The following is a 17,598-nucleotide window of genomic DNA, read 5'->3' as shown; positions in this document are numbered from 1 at the left end:
AGCCGCACCGATCCGTCTGTCGATCTCCTGCTCCATTCTTCCCTCACTCGTGAACAAGACCCTGAGATACTTAAACTCCTCCACTTGAGGCAGGAACTCCCCTCCAACCTGAAGAGGACAAGCCACCCTTTTCCGGTCGAGAACCGTGGCCTCGGACTTGGAGGAGCTGATCTTCATCCGGAGTCACAAAATAAATTTATAGGCAGGAGGCAGGGTGTACCCTGCCTCCTGCCCATAGACTGCTGGAGATAGGCACCAGCGTCCTGGCGACCCACTATGGAAGAAGCGGTATAGAAAATGACTGACTGACTGAAATAAATAACTGGTCATTTATTTATTTCATGATATATTTATTTATTTAATTTTGTCCCTTTTGCCCCTCGATAGATTTGGAGAGCACACATGATGACCTACAACTTACTGAACCAACAGCTTCAATTAAATTTCAATCTAAATGTTTAATCAGGATTCACAACCCAAACATGCACAGGGAAATCTAGAAACAGGTTCTTCACATACACATTGTCATTTGCCACTCTAATGGTGGTATGCAGCAAATTTCTAGGGATGATCTCTGAAGAATTTCAGTTATTTTTTTTCAATGTTTTTTATTTCTGGAAACACCTTTATTATCTTTAAATATTTATTACCTGAATCACGAAAGTACACCCTGAAGTGTCTGTTTCTGTTTCAGTGCAGCTTATCGCTGTATCCACTGCTCATTGAGGATGTCCTGAACATTTAAAGAGAGGCAGACCCTGATTGTTTCCATGGCAACAAAAATGACCTTGACCAAATCTAATGAACTCAGTTATCGCAACATTTAATGGTTGTTCAGGCAAAAAGGACATCCGGTCTTCATGTAAATGTAAATGAAATGATACAGAATTTTCAGGTGTTTTATTTCACCATCCATGTTTTCCATGCAATCATAGCTGCTCTGATATCTAAAAAACAATTATGATTTTCGTCAGGATCTAATGAGGATCCAGTTTGAGTTGAAGCTAATGAATCAGCACGATGTCTTCGAGAAGAGCTTGACTTGAATACAGGGTGGGAAACCTTTTTGTTGAGTTTATGTCTGCAGTTGGCCATCAGCAGGGTTGCCTCCAAAAGCTTTTTAAAGGGGTGGCTTGATGTGGGTCACTGGTAATCATGGGTTGGCATATTAAAAACTGAAATCCAAAAGATAATTCAGGATGGACATCCAAAAGTGACACACGACAAGCGGCAAAAAAGTCGGCATAGGCATAAATAAATAAAAGAAATAGGCTGTGAATAGGGTTGTGACACCGAAGCATTTTCTTCCAAAGAAAACGACCCAACCTGGATAAAATCTCCCCAGACCTTGAGGAACATTGTGGTATGGTCTGATAAAAGCAGACTTCAAGTCTTGAGCAACAATGTCAAAAGGTAAGTGTGGCACAAATACTGAGCATTACCAAATGAACACCAAGCTCACACTGAAACATGGTAGTGGCTGTATCATGCTCTGGGGTTACTTTGCTTCAAATGTAAGCGGTGCTTTGATCGGAATTGGGGAAATTATGAACTATTTCAAATTACCAGCAGTTTTGACTCAAAACTTCAGGTGTCTCCTAAAAGAGTAAACAAGGAAGAGGGATTATAGATTTCAGCATCACTGTGAGTCCAAGCATAAATCAAAATCCAACAAGTTGAAACAGCCTATTCAGAGTACGGAGTTAAAGTTGATCTGTATGGTTCCCCTGCAGGGTCTCTAGACAGGAGATGTCCTCATAATCTTATAAATTTGGAGAACTTTTACAAGGCAGATTGTTAAATGTTGCCAAGTCAAGCTGCTGAAAGCCTCCCACTAAAGAAGACGGACTGCTTAAATTGAATCAAAGCGTTCAACAAAGCATTAGTTGAAATGCCTCATGAATGATGAACCACTACATGAAGCAACTGATGAGCTATTTAATTGTATTAATTAATCAATAACCAGTTGATAATTGATTATCTTCCTGATTAGCCTCAAATCTAATAAAAATCTATATGAAAGGGGTATTCTCTTTCTAAGGGATTCTTAATTACATATTGAAAGGGATGAGATGAATATATTTAAAAAATATATTTATTCTGAGATTTCCAATATCGACACAAAATCGAATGATTATATCAGATCTAGTTACTAATAAAATCAAATATTATTCTATTAGTAATCTCAAAAATGTTGATGATTTACTCAATGAAGAAACAAAACTTAAACCTAAACAAAAAAAAGAAAAGCAAAACCAAACATAAATTCGCACAACTCAAAAAAATGAATTCAGAATATCATGGACTGATTAAAATCGAAATTTGTCAAAGGTATAGATCAAGGTCTCTGTCTCGCTGAAAGGTACGAGTGAAAAAAGGAACTCCCAGGGGCACATGTATAGAGAGGCTACGGCCCTCGAGGCGGCTGTCCCCTGGATTGTGTCCCGGCCACAGCGACCTGTGCTGTATGTCTTCCCCCTCTCTTCACCCCGTTTCCTGTCTGCCTACTTTCAAAGAAACTTACAAAATAAAGGCCACAAAAAACAAATGTAAAAAAAATTTAAAAGGCAAAATAAATAATAATAAAATAGGTCCCCCTCACACTGGCTGTCGGTCTCTCTCTTGTCTCGGGCCTTGCATTGCATTTGTGGTTTCCTTCCTTATATTCAAACAAAACTGTAAACAGTCTTGCTGGATAAGCTGGACTGAGTCTCTATTACAAGTACACTATTTTTATCTACGGAGTAAAAAACAAGTCTGTCTCTCAGTTGACTGCACAACTAAATCCTAGGTACATTGTTGCATTAAGGATATTAACACTTCTGTTATCTTGTCTACAGTTTTCATATTCAGGAAAGTGACATTTTAAAATGTCCATTTCTAAATAAGTACTGAATAGCCTACTGCTTATTTTTTTGCCCTATAGTGAAAATATTGTCATACTGTAATTGATTACATTTGTCCCATCTTTATTAGAAAGAATGCTGTTAATAGTGAGTTTTTTTTTCTGTATAAAGTTTATATTTTAGTATTGTGACAACCCTTATCTACATGCATCAAATAAACAATGTATCACAGCAGCTTTACAGCAATTTGACAATCAGAGTATCATTCAGTAAGGAACCAAAGATCATTTGTGCACAACGTAATATCATGATGAAGTTTTTTTGCATGGGCAGAATGTGAGATGTTTGCATTTCTACATGTCAAAAGTCATTTTTACAACACTCGGCAACCAGTTTCATTGTCTCCACTATTAATAGACCTATTTCTTTTTTTTGTTGAATTGCGCATAATATACGTCAAACAAGAACTATCATAGTTTTTTTTTTCCTTGCAAAAACCTGGTACTTAACCAAGAGCATTCTGGGAGTTGCTGTAAACACAAAAAATGCTAATTGTTGTAGAGCTGCTATGGTAAGGAGATATATAATGTGGTAAAGCATGTTTGAGACCACAAGATGAATGACAAAAGAACCAGGAGCAGCATTTTTGCTTTGAATTTTGAGAATTCAACACGTTCTCTCTTTAGTGTTCATTTAAAGTGAGACATTTGCTCTTGTTCATCCTCTTATCAAAAGAAAGACAAAATTCTGAACAGGAAATTAAAGAAAGTTCCCGTTTATTCTTCTTCTGACCATAGGTGAAAATAATTGCTGCACTATGGAATTTAACCACAAGAGGCTGAAGTGGTCCACTGTGTGTCTTAGTTCACATTTGGACCAAACAAACATGTTAAGGAACCGTCTTTCACTGTGATTACAGCTGCAAGCCTTTATTTTGTATGTTTCTACCAGTTTTGCACATCTAGAGGCTGATAGGTTTGTTGGTTTTCTATTTAAAGGAGCTCAAACTCAGTCAGATTGGATGCAAAGTGTCTGTGAACATCGAAATTCAAGTCTTGCCAAAGATTCTCAATTGGATTTAGGACTGTACTTTGACAGGGTTATTCTAGCACATGTATATACTTTAAACAAAATAAATGCCATGTAGCTGAGGCTGTATGTTTAGGCTTGGTTTTCTGCTGGATGGTGAACTTTGCTCCAGTCTCAAGTCCTCTGTAGCCTCTTACCGCTTTCCTTCTGTGTTGTCCTGTATTTACATCCATCTGTCTTCCCATCAGGTCTGACCAGCTTCCCTCTTTCTGCTGAAGCAAACTACGCCCACAGTATGACGCTGCTGTGGTTTCTGGTTTATGTTCTGTGATAGTTTTCACACTTAATATTGTTTGTGTGCCAGGAAACGATGAATAAGAGATATTAAGTAAGTATAAATAAGTAAGTATTTAAATAAATAAATAAATTACACATAAAGGCCAAAGATTTCAGTTTAGGCCTGCTGGTCTCCATAACAACCGACAGGTATTGATTATACATTAGCCTGAGGGCTTCAGAACCAAGAGGCTGTTCAGCAGGAGGTTACTTTTTATCTTACCCCAAACTTCCAATCTGCTAACATGATTATCAAATACAGAGCAACATTTGTGTCTCATGCACCTACCTAAACTACAGACTGTCAATAAATTCTGCGGTTTGCATGACGCCAAACATATGGTGTGTGCAATTTAATAATTTTAAATATTACATAGTTAGTTACAGTCACCTGAAAAGAAATTAAGACACCTTGTTAAATTTTCTGTTGTTTATGAAGAAATGTTTACATACTGATGTCTAATCTCAAAAACGATGGTGATTTAATCACAGGTAAACACCCTAAATTAACCCGGTTTTACTCATTAAACAAAAGATATGAACAAAAATGTGTTTCCTGAGAAAAAAATTACCCCCCAACAGCCAGAGTTACTCAATCAAGCTGAAATAACTTAATTCAGGGATTTCTTTTAACCATCTACCAGTCTCTGACATACAGCTAGTTTTCAATTCAATTCAGTTTATTTATACAGCGCCAATTCACAACACATGTCGTCTCAAGGCACTTCACAAAAGTCAGGTACATACATTCCAATTAATCCGAACCATTGAACAGTGCAGTCAGAGTTAGCTTTTTATTCAAATTGGATAAAAAGTTTTTCTGTCTAAGGAAACCCAGCAGATTGCATCCAGTCAGAGATTTGCAGCATTCACTCCTCCTGGATGAGCATGTAGAGACAGTGGACAGTCACTGGCGTTGACTTTGCAGCAATCCCTCATACTGAGCATGCATGTAGCGACAGTGGAGAAGAAAAACTCCCTTTTAACAGGAAGAAACCTCCAGCAGAACCAGGCTCAGTGTGAGCGGCCATCTGCCACGACCGACTGGGGGTTTGAGAGAACAGAGCAGAGACACAAAAAGAACAAAGAAGCACTGATCCAGGAGTACTTTCTATGGGAAGGAAAAGTAAATGTTAATGGATGTAGCTCCTTTCGTCGTTTCACCTAGAAAGAAAGAACAGATAAACTCTGAGCCAGTTTTCAAGGTTAGAGTCTGAAAGAGAGCACATAGAGTTAGTCACAGTAAAAGCTCAGTCAATTGCTATATCTAGTTTTCCCCACTCTTCCCTTTCAACTCTGAGATGTTTGAGGGCTTTTTTTTTTATGTACAGCCTGTTTCACCCCGCAGCATCTCCCTGAGATCAAGATCTGGGTTTTGACTCACTTCTTATTTTAGTTTTCAGCCAGTCCTTGGTGGGTTTACTGGTATTTTTGGGGTTGTTGTCATGTTGCAGAATCCAGTTTTGGTTCAGGTTTAATGTTTTTTAACATGCTCTTTAATTTTCCTCAAGGACCCTCGCATACACATTGCAATTTATGGTGACATTTCTACCTCTATGCTTCACAGTTGATATGGGTTTCTTTCCTGGAATGCTGTATTTAGTTCATACCAAAAATGTCCTCCATTCTGATGCATAATAATTCAATTTTAGACTATTTGATTAATGAACACTATTACACTGCTTAGAGAGCAGATATTTCCTCCTTGCACACCTCCCATGGAAGTTAAACTTTTGCAGCCTCTTTCTGATTTTCGAGGGATGCACTTTCACATCAACAATATTAAGTTTCTTTTTATTAGAGTTTACAGGAGCACATAGGGATTTCAAGATTTTAATCATAGCTTTTGGCTCTGAAGCAAAGCTCCCTCTCGGTTCTATTTCTGTCTCTGGTCTACAGGACCTTCTGGATGTACCAGCAGTTGATCCTGGAGGTTGGCAGCATAACAAACTCAGCAGCACTTTATGAGTCTTCAGCACAGCCAAGATCCCAGAGAGCAGATACAGCAAGCAGAGGGCTAGATCCAAGGGCAGATTCTCTCTCTACATCCTCTCTCTGTACAGTGCTGTTAAAAAAGGATTTGCTCCTTTACAAATTTCTTCTGTTTTTGCTTATTTGTCTCAATTAAATGTTTCAAATAATTATTTTAATCATTAATTGAAAAAAGCTGTACAAAAACTAAGTGAACCCTAAACCTAATAACTATTGCCATCAAGTGTTTGTGATAACTGCCAATGAGTCTTTTACATCCCTTTGGAGGAAATGTTGGGTTTACTTTGCGATTCAGAGGTGGACTTGCTGGTGTGCTTTGGATGATTATCCTGCTGCCTAAACCAGGTCCACTTAATGTCACATTACAAACTGATGGCTGAGCATTCTCCTTCAAGACTTCATGCTAGAGATGAGAAGTCATTGTTTTATCAATTACAGCAAGTTTTAAGGTCTTAAAGCAGCAAAGCAGCCCCAGACCATCACAATACCACCACCAAGTTTAACATTAGGAATTTATGTTTTAGAAATGCTGTGTAAGCTAGATGCCAACGTAGTGGGATGTACACCTTCCAAAAATGGCCAAGAAAATCCCTCCTTGTACATCTGTATGTAGTTAATTTTCAGTAAAATTTCAGCTGTTCTGTGAAGGCCTCAGAGGTTTCTTAGAGAACTTAAATGAAAGTGAAAAAACAGCATCATGAAGACCTAGGAACACAACAGGGATGAAAACATGAAAGAAGCTATTGTTGAAAAATAGCCATGAGAAATGCCGTTTGCAGTTTTCCACAAGCCATGTAGGGATGGATAAAGGTGCTCTGGTCAGATGAAACCAACTTTTTGGACTCCATATAAAACACTATGTCTGAAGGAAAACTAACAATGTGCTTCACCCTGAACACCCTATCCCCATGGTGAAACTTGTTGGTGGCAGTATTATGCTGTGAGCATCCAAAAGTGACAAGTACACTGGTCAGAGACTGGCAGGATGGTTGGAACAAAAATACAGGGCAAAGAAAACCTTTTAGAGGCTGCAGAAGACTTGAAACTGTGGCGGAGTTTCACCTTCCAGATTCACTCCCCATAACTGTGCCGTCTGAGCTTGGATGAAAGCATATCTATATGTGAGAATGGCCCAATCAAAGTCCAGACCTCAATCCAATTAAATCTGTGGCAAGACAAAAGGGGAATCTACAAGACAAAAAATTGTAAAATAACTTCAAATATGTTTTATATGTTAGATTCCTTAAAGTAGCCGTCCTTTGCTGTGATGACTGAAATATTAACTTTTAGTCGTTTCTCAATAAACCTCTGGGAAGTTGGCCAACCATTTCAGGTGACCACCTCATGAAGCTCATGGAGAGAATGCCAAGAGAGCAAAGCACTAATCAAAGCAAAGGGTGGCTACTTGGAAGAATCTAAAATATAAAAATATTTAGAGTTATTTTACACTTTTTGTTTACTACATAACTCCATTGGGATTCATTCATAGCTTTGTTGTCTTTGGTGAGAATCTACAATGTAAATAGTAAAGAAAATAGAGACCTATTAAGTGAGAAAACGTATGAAAGAATTATATGTATACTTCAGATTGGTCTATCACATAAAACCCAATAAATACACTGAGGATTGTGGTTGTAAAGTGAAAAAAGGCATGAATACTTTTGTAAGGCATAAATTTCACTCAAGTATTGTTTTAGTATCCTCCACACTCTCTGCACTTTTATTTCAGGTTCATTTTCAGGCTTCATGTTTCTTTCTATGCATTTTTTCTGTAACTTCATGCATCTGAAAACCCGACTTGCAGCTTCACAATTTTTATATATAGACTGTCATTTTGTCTTTTTCTGCATTCAAATCACATCATGCATATGTTCAGGGATGGACACTTATTGTATCATTTATCGTTATCAGGAAAAGATTTATAAGAAATTGGATTTATCAATTAATTTCAATAGCTCATATTATACAGGTTTCTTCAAAGCGCTGCTGTAGATGCTGAAGAAGATGCAGATCTGAAGAAGCCTCTGACTGAAGACACTCTGTTGTTGTAGGACAGTCTCATGAAGAGGATGCTCAGGGTTCTCCATAATGTTCTTCATTTTTTGAAGGATCCTTCTTTCCACAATGATCTCCAGAGGTTCTAGAGGAGTCCTCAGATCAGAACCAGCCTTCTTTATCAGCTTGTTGAGCTTTTTTAAGTCCTTGGCTCTGATGCTGCTTCCCCAACAGATGATGGCAGAAGAGATCACACTTTCCACAACAGACTTATAGAAGATATGCAGCATCTTGCTGCAAACACCAAAGGACCTAAGCTTCCTCAAGAAGTACAGTCTGCTCTGTCCCTTCTTGTAGATGGCTTCAAAGTTGCATCTCCACTCTAGTCTGTTGTCCAGGTGAACACCGAGGTATTTATACTCCTCCACCACCTATAAAACCTGAAAAAATGACTATATTGTAGGAATTATTTTTCCTATTTTCACCAGTGTTCTTTCAATGAAAGCATCAATACAGTGTACCAATAAATTTGAAAATATGATTAAATACTGTTAGTGTGTACATTTTAGTGATAAAAATCACATGCTTGTTTGTTTATTTGTTTGTACAACATGATACATATTTACATGACCATTGGTTTGACACGGAGGTAGGCAGAAGTATAAACTTATTTGACCCTACTCCCTTCCTTTCATCTGTAACTTACTTTACACATTATTCTTCATTTAAAGAAAAACAATAATAATAAAAAACGATTAAAAACAGACATAAGATACCCAAACACAATTTCTATCAGTCAAAAAATCAATAAATTATGTTTATCCAAATAACACAATTTATTTTAAACAGAGAAATAAAAACAAAAGAAAACTAAGGACTCTTATATTTTTAAACATTTCCTTTACCATACAAGTTTAAACTGCTCCTCTCCATCCTTTTATGTATTTAAAATTTGTATTTTATATGTTCTTTGTTTCAATTCTTCTGTTCCATAATTTAACTCCTACTATTAAAATGCACATATTTTTTAGTCGTTCTATCATGGATTTAATTTATATCCTCCGTCCTTCGTTTCATTTACTTTCAATATTTACATTATTATTACATATATTTACTTCTATATTTATCTTGTTTTCCAAATAGCATAAATTTGGTTTTATCTAAATTTCGTAACACGTCTTTATGTAACTGATGTTCTGAAGAAGTCCATTTAAAAACAGGCGGTATTTGTGTGTGTGGGGCTATGATTACTGTGATATGGCGTCACGGCCATACAGTTGTCTTAAAAAACACTGCAAAGGTGTAAATAGTTTTTTATTGTAATTTTTATTATTATCACAATAGATAACACAAACAAATCCTTAAGTTTCAAGTCCATATCACCCACCCCAACATATGATACTTTTCTTACAAGTGTAAATTTTTCCATACAAGCTTTATGCTAAGTTCTACCACCATACTCCACTGATGCTAACATCACTGTTTTAATACATTTATTTGCCCTCAGAGCATGCTGCATGTTTACAACTGAGGAACTGACAGAGCCTGCATATTATAAGCAAACCAAGAGCAGCCCCTTGACAATATACAAAATACCTGCCTTTAGCTGATAAAACATCTGCATATTCACAACTTAAAAGATATAACATTTTAAGTCGTAGGGCAAAATAATATTTCATTTTTCATCTCAAATGTGTGTTAAGGCAGAACTGGTCAGATGACATAATAATCTTCTCATATATTAGCTTTCTCCACGTTATCAGTGAAGAATGAGTTAAAAAGTAAGAATGTTTTTTTTAATTCATTAAAAAATAAACAATGTACAGAACTACTTTTTTTTTGCAAGATATTGACAATTTACACGTTAAGCTTTATGTCTCCATCCATAACTAAAAGGTACAATAGCAGCAGCATCAGTTTGGCTTCAGTATCTTCAGATCCTTGTTTTGGAGCATGCAGCCCTCTCAGCTGTCCTGGGGGAGGCCAGTGGTGTACAGGTAGGACACAGTTCCAGCCTGGATTTGGAACGTCTGTCCCTGGATGTGGTGGCTGGAGATCTGCTCGCTGGTCTGGCTGATGGAGATAGGCTGGCTAACCTGGCTGCTGATGTGGATGGCCTGGCTGTGCTGCTGCCCACTCACTAACCCCTGCGAACTTTCCTGAGCGACGGCCAGATGCTGCAGCGGCTGCTGCGTCACCTGAATGGGACGGGCTATCTGGAGAGGATGTGGAGGGCCATGGTTGGCCTGCAGGTGGTCCATGGCTTCTTTACTCAGGGTGATGACATGCATCTGCTCTGACTGGTGGCTCTGCAGCATGCTGATGGAATGAATCTGTGGCGTCTGGGCCGCAGTATCACCCTGAGAGACCAGCGCCAGGTTCTGTATCTGTCCTGACGGCTGGGTGAGGAGTGTGAGCCTGGAGTGGGCCGACTGTGCCGTTCCTCCATCTGCAGCGATGAGGCGGATCTCCTGATCCTGACTTGGAACAAAGTTAAGGTTGTTCACACCCTCAGCCACCACCAGCTGGATCTCCTGCTCAGAGCTGAGGGCTGGCTGGTACTGCTGCAGCCGTAAGACGTTCTGCGTCTCCTCCTGCGCTGCGGCTGATGAGGCCTCTGCTGCGACAGGTCTCTCCTTGTTGTGAGATTTGGTGTGTGTTTTCAGGTTGTCCAGCCGGGTAAATGAAAGGCTGCAGAAGGAGCAGGTGAACGGTTTCTTCCCAGAGTGAGAGGCGATGTGGCGTCGCCTCGCACTGGGGTCTGAGAAAGGCTTCTCACAGATGTTACATTTGTATGGCTTCTCACCTCTAAACAAGAACATAAAAATGGTTTCATCAGGAATACTGCATTTAAAATAGATTACATGATGCATTGCTCACAACCGGTCTAATATAGTGCCAATTCTTCTTGTAAAATAGCTCAAGCTCAGTTAGGTTGGATGGAGAAGATCAGTACATCATTTTTAAAGTCTTGCCACAGATTTGAAGTTAGATTTAGGTCTGGACTTTGACTGGGCCATTCTAACAAAGGAATATGCTTTGACCTAAACCAGGAGTGTCAAACTCTAGTCCTCGAGAGTCGGTGTCCTGCAACCTTCGGATGCGTCGCACGTTCAAACCACCTGAATCAAATGGCTGAATTATTTCCCTCTTTACTCAAATTCTACAGAGTTTCTTGGGAAGTTTGCAGTTGTTCAACACTCTTTAGTTTTGGATGATGGACTGTGCTCACTGACATATTTTACAGTTTCGGTGTTGCTAAATAAGTAAAGCAGCTTTTTGCCTGACCTGTCTGCTGTGTTCATTGGTTTTCATGATACTTTCATGACCTGAAATTCTGAAATTACATAACTCACAGGTGGACTCTGATCACAAGGCAGCTGCTTCCACTGGATTTGATTTCTGGGTGTCAGTGTAAAAGGGAGTTAAATACAAATGCACACCACAGTTATCAGACTGCATTGTTCTGGGGGAATAAATGCATTTGCAAGGCACTTTATTAATCATTTTCAACTTATATAGACATGCAAACAGAAACAATACAGGCAAGTTGAAAAAGAAAAACACATACATAAGCAAAATAACTCTACATGGTCTTAGAATGACCATGTAAACAACAACCATAAGTGACCAAAAAAATACAATATCAAAATTAAGAAATATGTTGTTTTTACCTCAGTTTAGGTCAGACGTTTTAACATCACCCTGTTATGAAAACCCTTTTAGCTGAACAGACGTGTAAATAATTTCTATATTGGCAATAGAGCTGGCGGATGAACAGAACCATACATCCTGCAGCTGAACAGTCAGGTAAATTCGAGCAAAAACAGAGCTTAAAGGGCAGGTTGTCACAGTTATTATAGTTGCAGAGTGTAATCGCTGTCAACTTGAGATAAATCAGGAACAACGTTTATTCCTCACCTGTGAATTCGGATGTGTGTCTGCAGTGTGCTCTTGGCTGTGAAACATTTGCCACAAATCTCACAAGTGAAAGGCTTCTCACCTGTGGAAACAACGTTTCCAAATATCACAGATATGCTGTAAATAATGCCGCTTAGTTTCCGATATTGTTTGGGTTTTTTACCCGTGTGAGTTCTGAGGTGCTTCTTCAGTTGAGCTGCATCCATAAACTTGTGATGACACTGAGCACATTCTGGTAAAGATTTACCTTCAGTCAAAGAACAAGCGGAAAAATATATAATCATCTGAAAAGTTACAACAGTAAGCATGACTGTGCTCTGTGGGTTTTGTTCTTACCTGTGTGAACTCTGTAGTGGCTTTTGAGTTGCTTCTTCTGAGTGAAGGTCTTTCCACATTTATCACAGTCAAAGGATTTCTCCTCTATGGAAACAATTGTTGGATGGAGAACAACATGCTGATGATCAGATTTTCACCATTCTTGATCAAATGTTAAATCTGATGTAATCAGGGCAATTAACAAAATATATATTTTCTGACCAATGTCTTAGAAAATGATGTCCAAGATACAATGTTTTATAGGGATTAGCAGATTTTTTCCATAAATATAATCCGAGAACTGTGGCGTACATTGGTATTAAGCCCCCTTTACCCTGATACCCAAAAGTAAAATCCGCTGCAACCAACTGCCTTCAGAAGTCATCTGATCAGAACATAAGTGTCCACACATCTGTTCTGGGAAGGCCTCAGAGGTTTGTTAAAGAGCTTTAGTGAAAGAACAGCATCATGAACCCAAAGAGAACAGTCTATGGTGGTGGTTGGATTATGCTGTGGGGATGATTTTATTCAGCAGGGACAAGAATGCTGATGGGGATCAGAACGCAGACCAATCCTGGAGGAAAACCTGTTAGAGGCTACAAAAGACTTTGGACTGAGGTGGAGGTTCGCCTTGCAGAAGGACAACGACCCAAACAGCAAGAGCTACAATGCAATGACTTTAAATCAAAGCCTATTCAGAGAGAGTTAAAAGTTCAAGGGCTGTGAAAACTTTTGTGAGGCACTTCAATATATTTATATCTTTCAATATGTTCCTGGAGAAAAAAAAAGAAAGTCACCTGCTAAGATTGTCAATTTCCTTCTGCTAATAATTCTTCATGCAGAAAAAAGATCTGTATTTATAAAGTAAACTATATCACATAGGTTAGTGCAAATTTCCTTGAGCAACCAAATGTTTTAAGATGTCTTAAACTGAATATGCACAGTGCAATGCAGATATGACTATCATAATGTGGAAATTGTTTTTGAGATCCTGTATTTTTTAAAACATTACTTTAAGAGTACGATTAATAGAAAATTCAAAGGGTCAGAGCTTTAACGATAAAATGAAACTAAGAAACCTGATAAGGCAGGACTAAACTGATCCTACCTTCATGGAGGTTCATGTGCTCTTGCAAGGAGTGCTTGGTGGAAAGTGCTTTGGAGCATATGCTGCAAACGAACGGCTTTTCTCCAGTGTGTATGCGCTGGTGAGCCAGCAGGGTGTGCTTCTGAGTGAAGCTCCTCCCACAAACCGAGCAGTGGAATGGCTTCTCTCCTAGGGGAGAGAAAAAACAGGAAAAACTTCAGTAGGGCAAATGTCGCGCCTGTCAGTCATACACTTGTTGAATGAAACCTTTAATTACCTGTGTGAGTTCTTTGGTGAATCTTTAAGAAGAGATGGTGCTTGAACACTTTCCCACAGTCCTCGCATCGTGCCTCGGTGTTCGGGTATTTCCTCTTGCAGCCCCTCTTCCCAGGCTCTTTGCTTCCTGCTCCATCACTGCCAATTCTGTAGCCCTTGTACTTAACCGGTGTCCTTATTTTGCGTTTGCTGTGACGTCTCTGGTCAGATCCACTGTTATAATCCATTTTATCTTTGGCAGGTTCACCCTGTGCAGGTTGTATTTTGTCGGGGTTTTCACAGGGTCCACCCACATTTTTCTTTGGCCGTCCTCGTTTGCGTTTTGACAGATCCGCCGCCTCAGCTCTCTCTGATTTTTCCTCATTCTTTATGCTTTTCATTGTAGAGTCTGTGAGTTCGGTGAGAGCATCAACAAGCTCGCTGACCTTTACCCTGTGAGCTGTGGCCAGGAGCTGCTCCATTGAGCTCTCCTCCACAGACACCTGAGCGTTGTAAATGAACTCCAGCACAGCACCAAACATCTTCGCTGCCATACCGTCCAGCCTGTAAGTGGAACGAGGGACATGTTGCTCTGCACTGAACATGAGGGAGAAGTACTCACTGCTTGCTGCCAGCAGAGCTTTGTGGGCCTTGAAGTGTACGTCCTCTACGACAAGGGTGATGTCACAAAGTAGGTCTTTTTTACGTAGGTTGTCAAATTTGCTCAGAATACTCTGCTTATGTTCATCGGAGCGTAGGGAGATGATGCATGGAAGCAGAGCAGTTTCTTTCTGAGACATCTTCTCCTTCAGGAGACACTTGTTGATCAAATGAACCTGTAAAACATATGTTGTTTGTTTCTTAACAGTAAAAATCAACAGTTCAACTCCAACATAATCTAAATCTAGATTCATTATTTAACATTTTTGTACAATCTGTCATTTACCTAAAAGAAATGGTAGTACTTGTGTCACGAGACAGTAGAGAAACAGTCCTTTTTCCTAACCCTTCAGATCTGAACTTTAAAAATAACTTTAGAAAAACTTTAGAATGAAACAACTTAATAATTCAGCTCACATTCAGCAGTGAGAACATATTCTCCAGTTTCATACATTAAGTCCTTCGTCTTACACTAACTTATCATCACAAAATCAGTACGCACAATATTCATATTACAAATGAATGTTTGGAATGCAATAATAGTTGAGTAATATGTTCCAAGTGTTATGAACTTGTTTTATACGTGCTAATGTAATATTTAGCCAGCCGGACAGTGTCTCACAGCAGCAGATGCTCACACTGGACACAAACGACATCAAGGTCACAGACAAGGTCACAGAGTGATGGAAGCAAAAACGAAAAATTGAAGAAGGAGAAAAATAGGCATATATCGCAACTGATGTTGTCATCGCAATATTTACCAAGATTATCTCCATTGCAAGATTTGCTAATGTTGTGCAGCCCTACTTTAAAAGGTCATAAATCCTAATGTCTAGCGTTGAAGCATTGTATCTTCGATAGATACTTGGTAGCACTGTTGCCTGGGTTCTTTTTTTTAACGTTTTATTTCTGGGTTGGAATCCCAGCCTGGTTTCTTTCTCCATGGTATTCGCATGTTCTCATTGTGCATGTGTGGGCTCTCTCCCATAGTCCACAAACATAATGGGTTACTTTAAACGGCCTTTAGGTATAAGTGTGTGTTTGCATGGTTGTTTTGCGACCTGTCCAAGGTGTAACCCGCCTCTTGCCCAATGACTTTGCAAGAGAAAAATGGGTATAGAAGACAAAGGGATGAATGTATATTTAGAGAGAACAAGGTACGGCACTCATGTAGTCAAACTAGTCAAACTGTAGCCAAACTCCTTTGTGTATTGAAGTATCATCGGCGCTCTGTTGCCATGGTAATGTAGCTAGCTGTAAGTGCTCTCCTTCATGATACATAAATTACTTGTTTTGAGATCAACTTTTCTCCGTAGCAGACGCCTCTGGAGTTGGTTCTAAAAAGCAGAACTGATACACTTAGTGCTTGGTTTTAACGCGTATTTTTCGGCAGTGCATAAACGCTTGGTCCAAGAAATGTTTAAGAGATCAAATGACGGGTTGAAAGTTAGCCAACAGACTAGCCATTTAAACCCAATCCGTCCCAGGCACGAATTAAAACCAAACTAGCTAACACGACAATAAATACTGTTGTGCTAATGTTCTATAATGTTTGACTGATAGCAACACTTCATCCTGTAGGCTCCTGGGAGCCGCAATGTAAGAAGTAGTGAGCTTCAAGGACCTTACCTTCGCTGAGCAGAGAACGTGAACGCGGCTCCCTTATCGCGAGATGTAGAGGTGGATGTGCGGTGCGCTGATCTACATATCATAGCCATGCTCGGGATTGGCTGTGCACATGCGCAGGTAACGGAGAACAAAATGACGGATGATTTCTAAATCAACAATAACTTTCTGCCTCACTGTGCTGGCGTTAATAATCTGTATGACTGCGACCGCATTTTTAACGTATTTAAAAATGATATATGGGACAAGGTTTTTGTTTGCCAATACGTTTCCGTCTTATCGTTCAAATGTTACATTCTAAAGATCCAACCTATTTGCTGGGAAGACCTTTAGGATCTGCACGTCCCTGATTCTCTGTAGGAAAAAAGTCACGTCAGGTGCAAGACGGGAAACGATGCTGAAATTGGCCTCCGATTCATCATTTCCGAGTCGGGGTGTTAGTTCCCCCTGCATCTCTGCGCCGCCTAGGTGGCAAGAAACGCGCGTGGTAGTTTCGAGCTCGTAACCGACGCGCTGTGCTCGCGCCACAAGGGAACAACGGCCACCACCGTAAAAGCTCAATCTTCGTATTTTGGCGAAGTTGACCCGCTTTTTTGAGCTAGTGTGCTCTCATTAGATAAGCTGATATATCATCATTTTACTGATACCCATAGATGGATAGAGAGATGAATGTATTGACAGATAGACGTAAACATAACGAAACATATACACATTTTTTATGTCCTCTCTGTTTTCTTCCTAGAAGCTACACCTGGCCTGACTCTGTGTCTACCTGTGACACCTTTCTGGAGAGGGGCATCGTCCAAGCTTCTGCTGCCAACAACATAATGCTCACCTTCTACTGATGATCCACATGGCCCTGTCTTTTAGTGTTTAACCCTTTCTCTCTCCTAGACATAGCTACTGACTGAGCTTTTACTGTAACTAACTCTATGTGCTCTCTCTCATACTCTAAACTTGAAAACTGGCTCAAAGTTGATCTGTTTTTTCTTCCTAGATGAAACAACTAAAGGAGCTACATCCATTAACATTTACTTTTCCTTCCCATAGAAAGGACTCCAGTCCTTTGGGACAAAACCAGTACTTCTGTGTTATTTTTCCTTCTTTGATCTGTTCTCTCAAACCCCCAGTCGGTCGTGGCAGATGGCCGCTCACACTGAGCCTGGTTCTGCTGGAGGTTTCGTCCTGTTAAAAGGGAGTTTTTCCTCTCTGCTGTCGCTACATGCATGCTCAGTATGAGGGATTGCTGCAAAGTCAACGCCAATTTGAATAAAAAGCTAAGTCTCATTGCACTGTTCAATTGTTAGGATTAATTGGAATGTATGTACCTGACTGTTGTGAAGTGCCTTGAGACAACATGTGTTGTGAATTGGCGCTATATAAATAAAACTGAATTGAATTGAATTGAATTTGTTACCACTGTTGCCTTGTATAAAGTATAAAGATCCTGGTTTCAAATCCCAGCAGCTGGGGTCTTTCTGCATGGAGTTTGCATGTTCTCTCCATGCATGCAAGGGTTCTCTCTGGGTATACTCA

General features: G+C 39.5%; 1 protein-coding gene across 2 annotated transcripts; it reads right to left on the bottom strand.

The window, feature by feature from the left end:
• Positions 1 to 9,499: 9,499 nt before the first annotated feature.
• On the bottom strand, positions 9,500 to 16,652 carry zbtb24 (zinc finger and BTB domain containing 24). Of its 2 annotated transcripts, none has more exons than XM_047392841.1 (7): positions 16,066 to 16,652; positions 13,799 to 14,612; positions 13,543 to 13,710; positions 12,456 to 12,539; positions 12,283 to 12,366; positions 12,120 to 12,201; positions 9,500 to 11,006 (listed from the first exon to the last, which is right to left on the bottom strand). In XM_047392841.1, exons 2-7 carry the CDS (start codon positions 14,574 to 14,576, stop codon positions 10,163 to 10,165), a joined length of 2,040 nt encoding a protein of 679 aa, XP_047248797.1. In that variant the 5' UTR covers positions 14,577 to 14,612; positions 16,066 to 16,652; the 3' UTR covers positions 9,500 to 10,162. The 2 variants fall into 2 exon arrangements, with proteins under 2 accessions (XP_047248797.1, XP_047248798.1); XM_047392842.1 differs by lacking the exon at positions 16,066 to 16,652 and adding an exon at positions 14,723 to 16,016.
• Positions 16,653 to 17,598: the final 946 nt, after the last annotated feature.

The sequence above is a fragment of the Girardinichthys multiradiatus genome, chromosome 19, assembly GCF_021462225.1.
Source record: "Girardinichthys multiradiatus isolate DD_20200921_A chromosome 19, DD_fGirMul_XY1, whole genome shotgun sequence".
Lineage (NCBI taxonomy): Eukaryota > Metazoa > Chordata > Actinopteri > Cyprinodontiformes > Goodeidae > Girardinichthys > Girardinichthys multiradiatus.
This window is presented reverse-complemented; position numbering and strand designations above follow the sequence as displayed.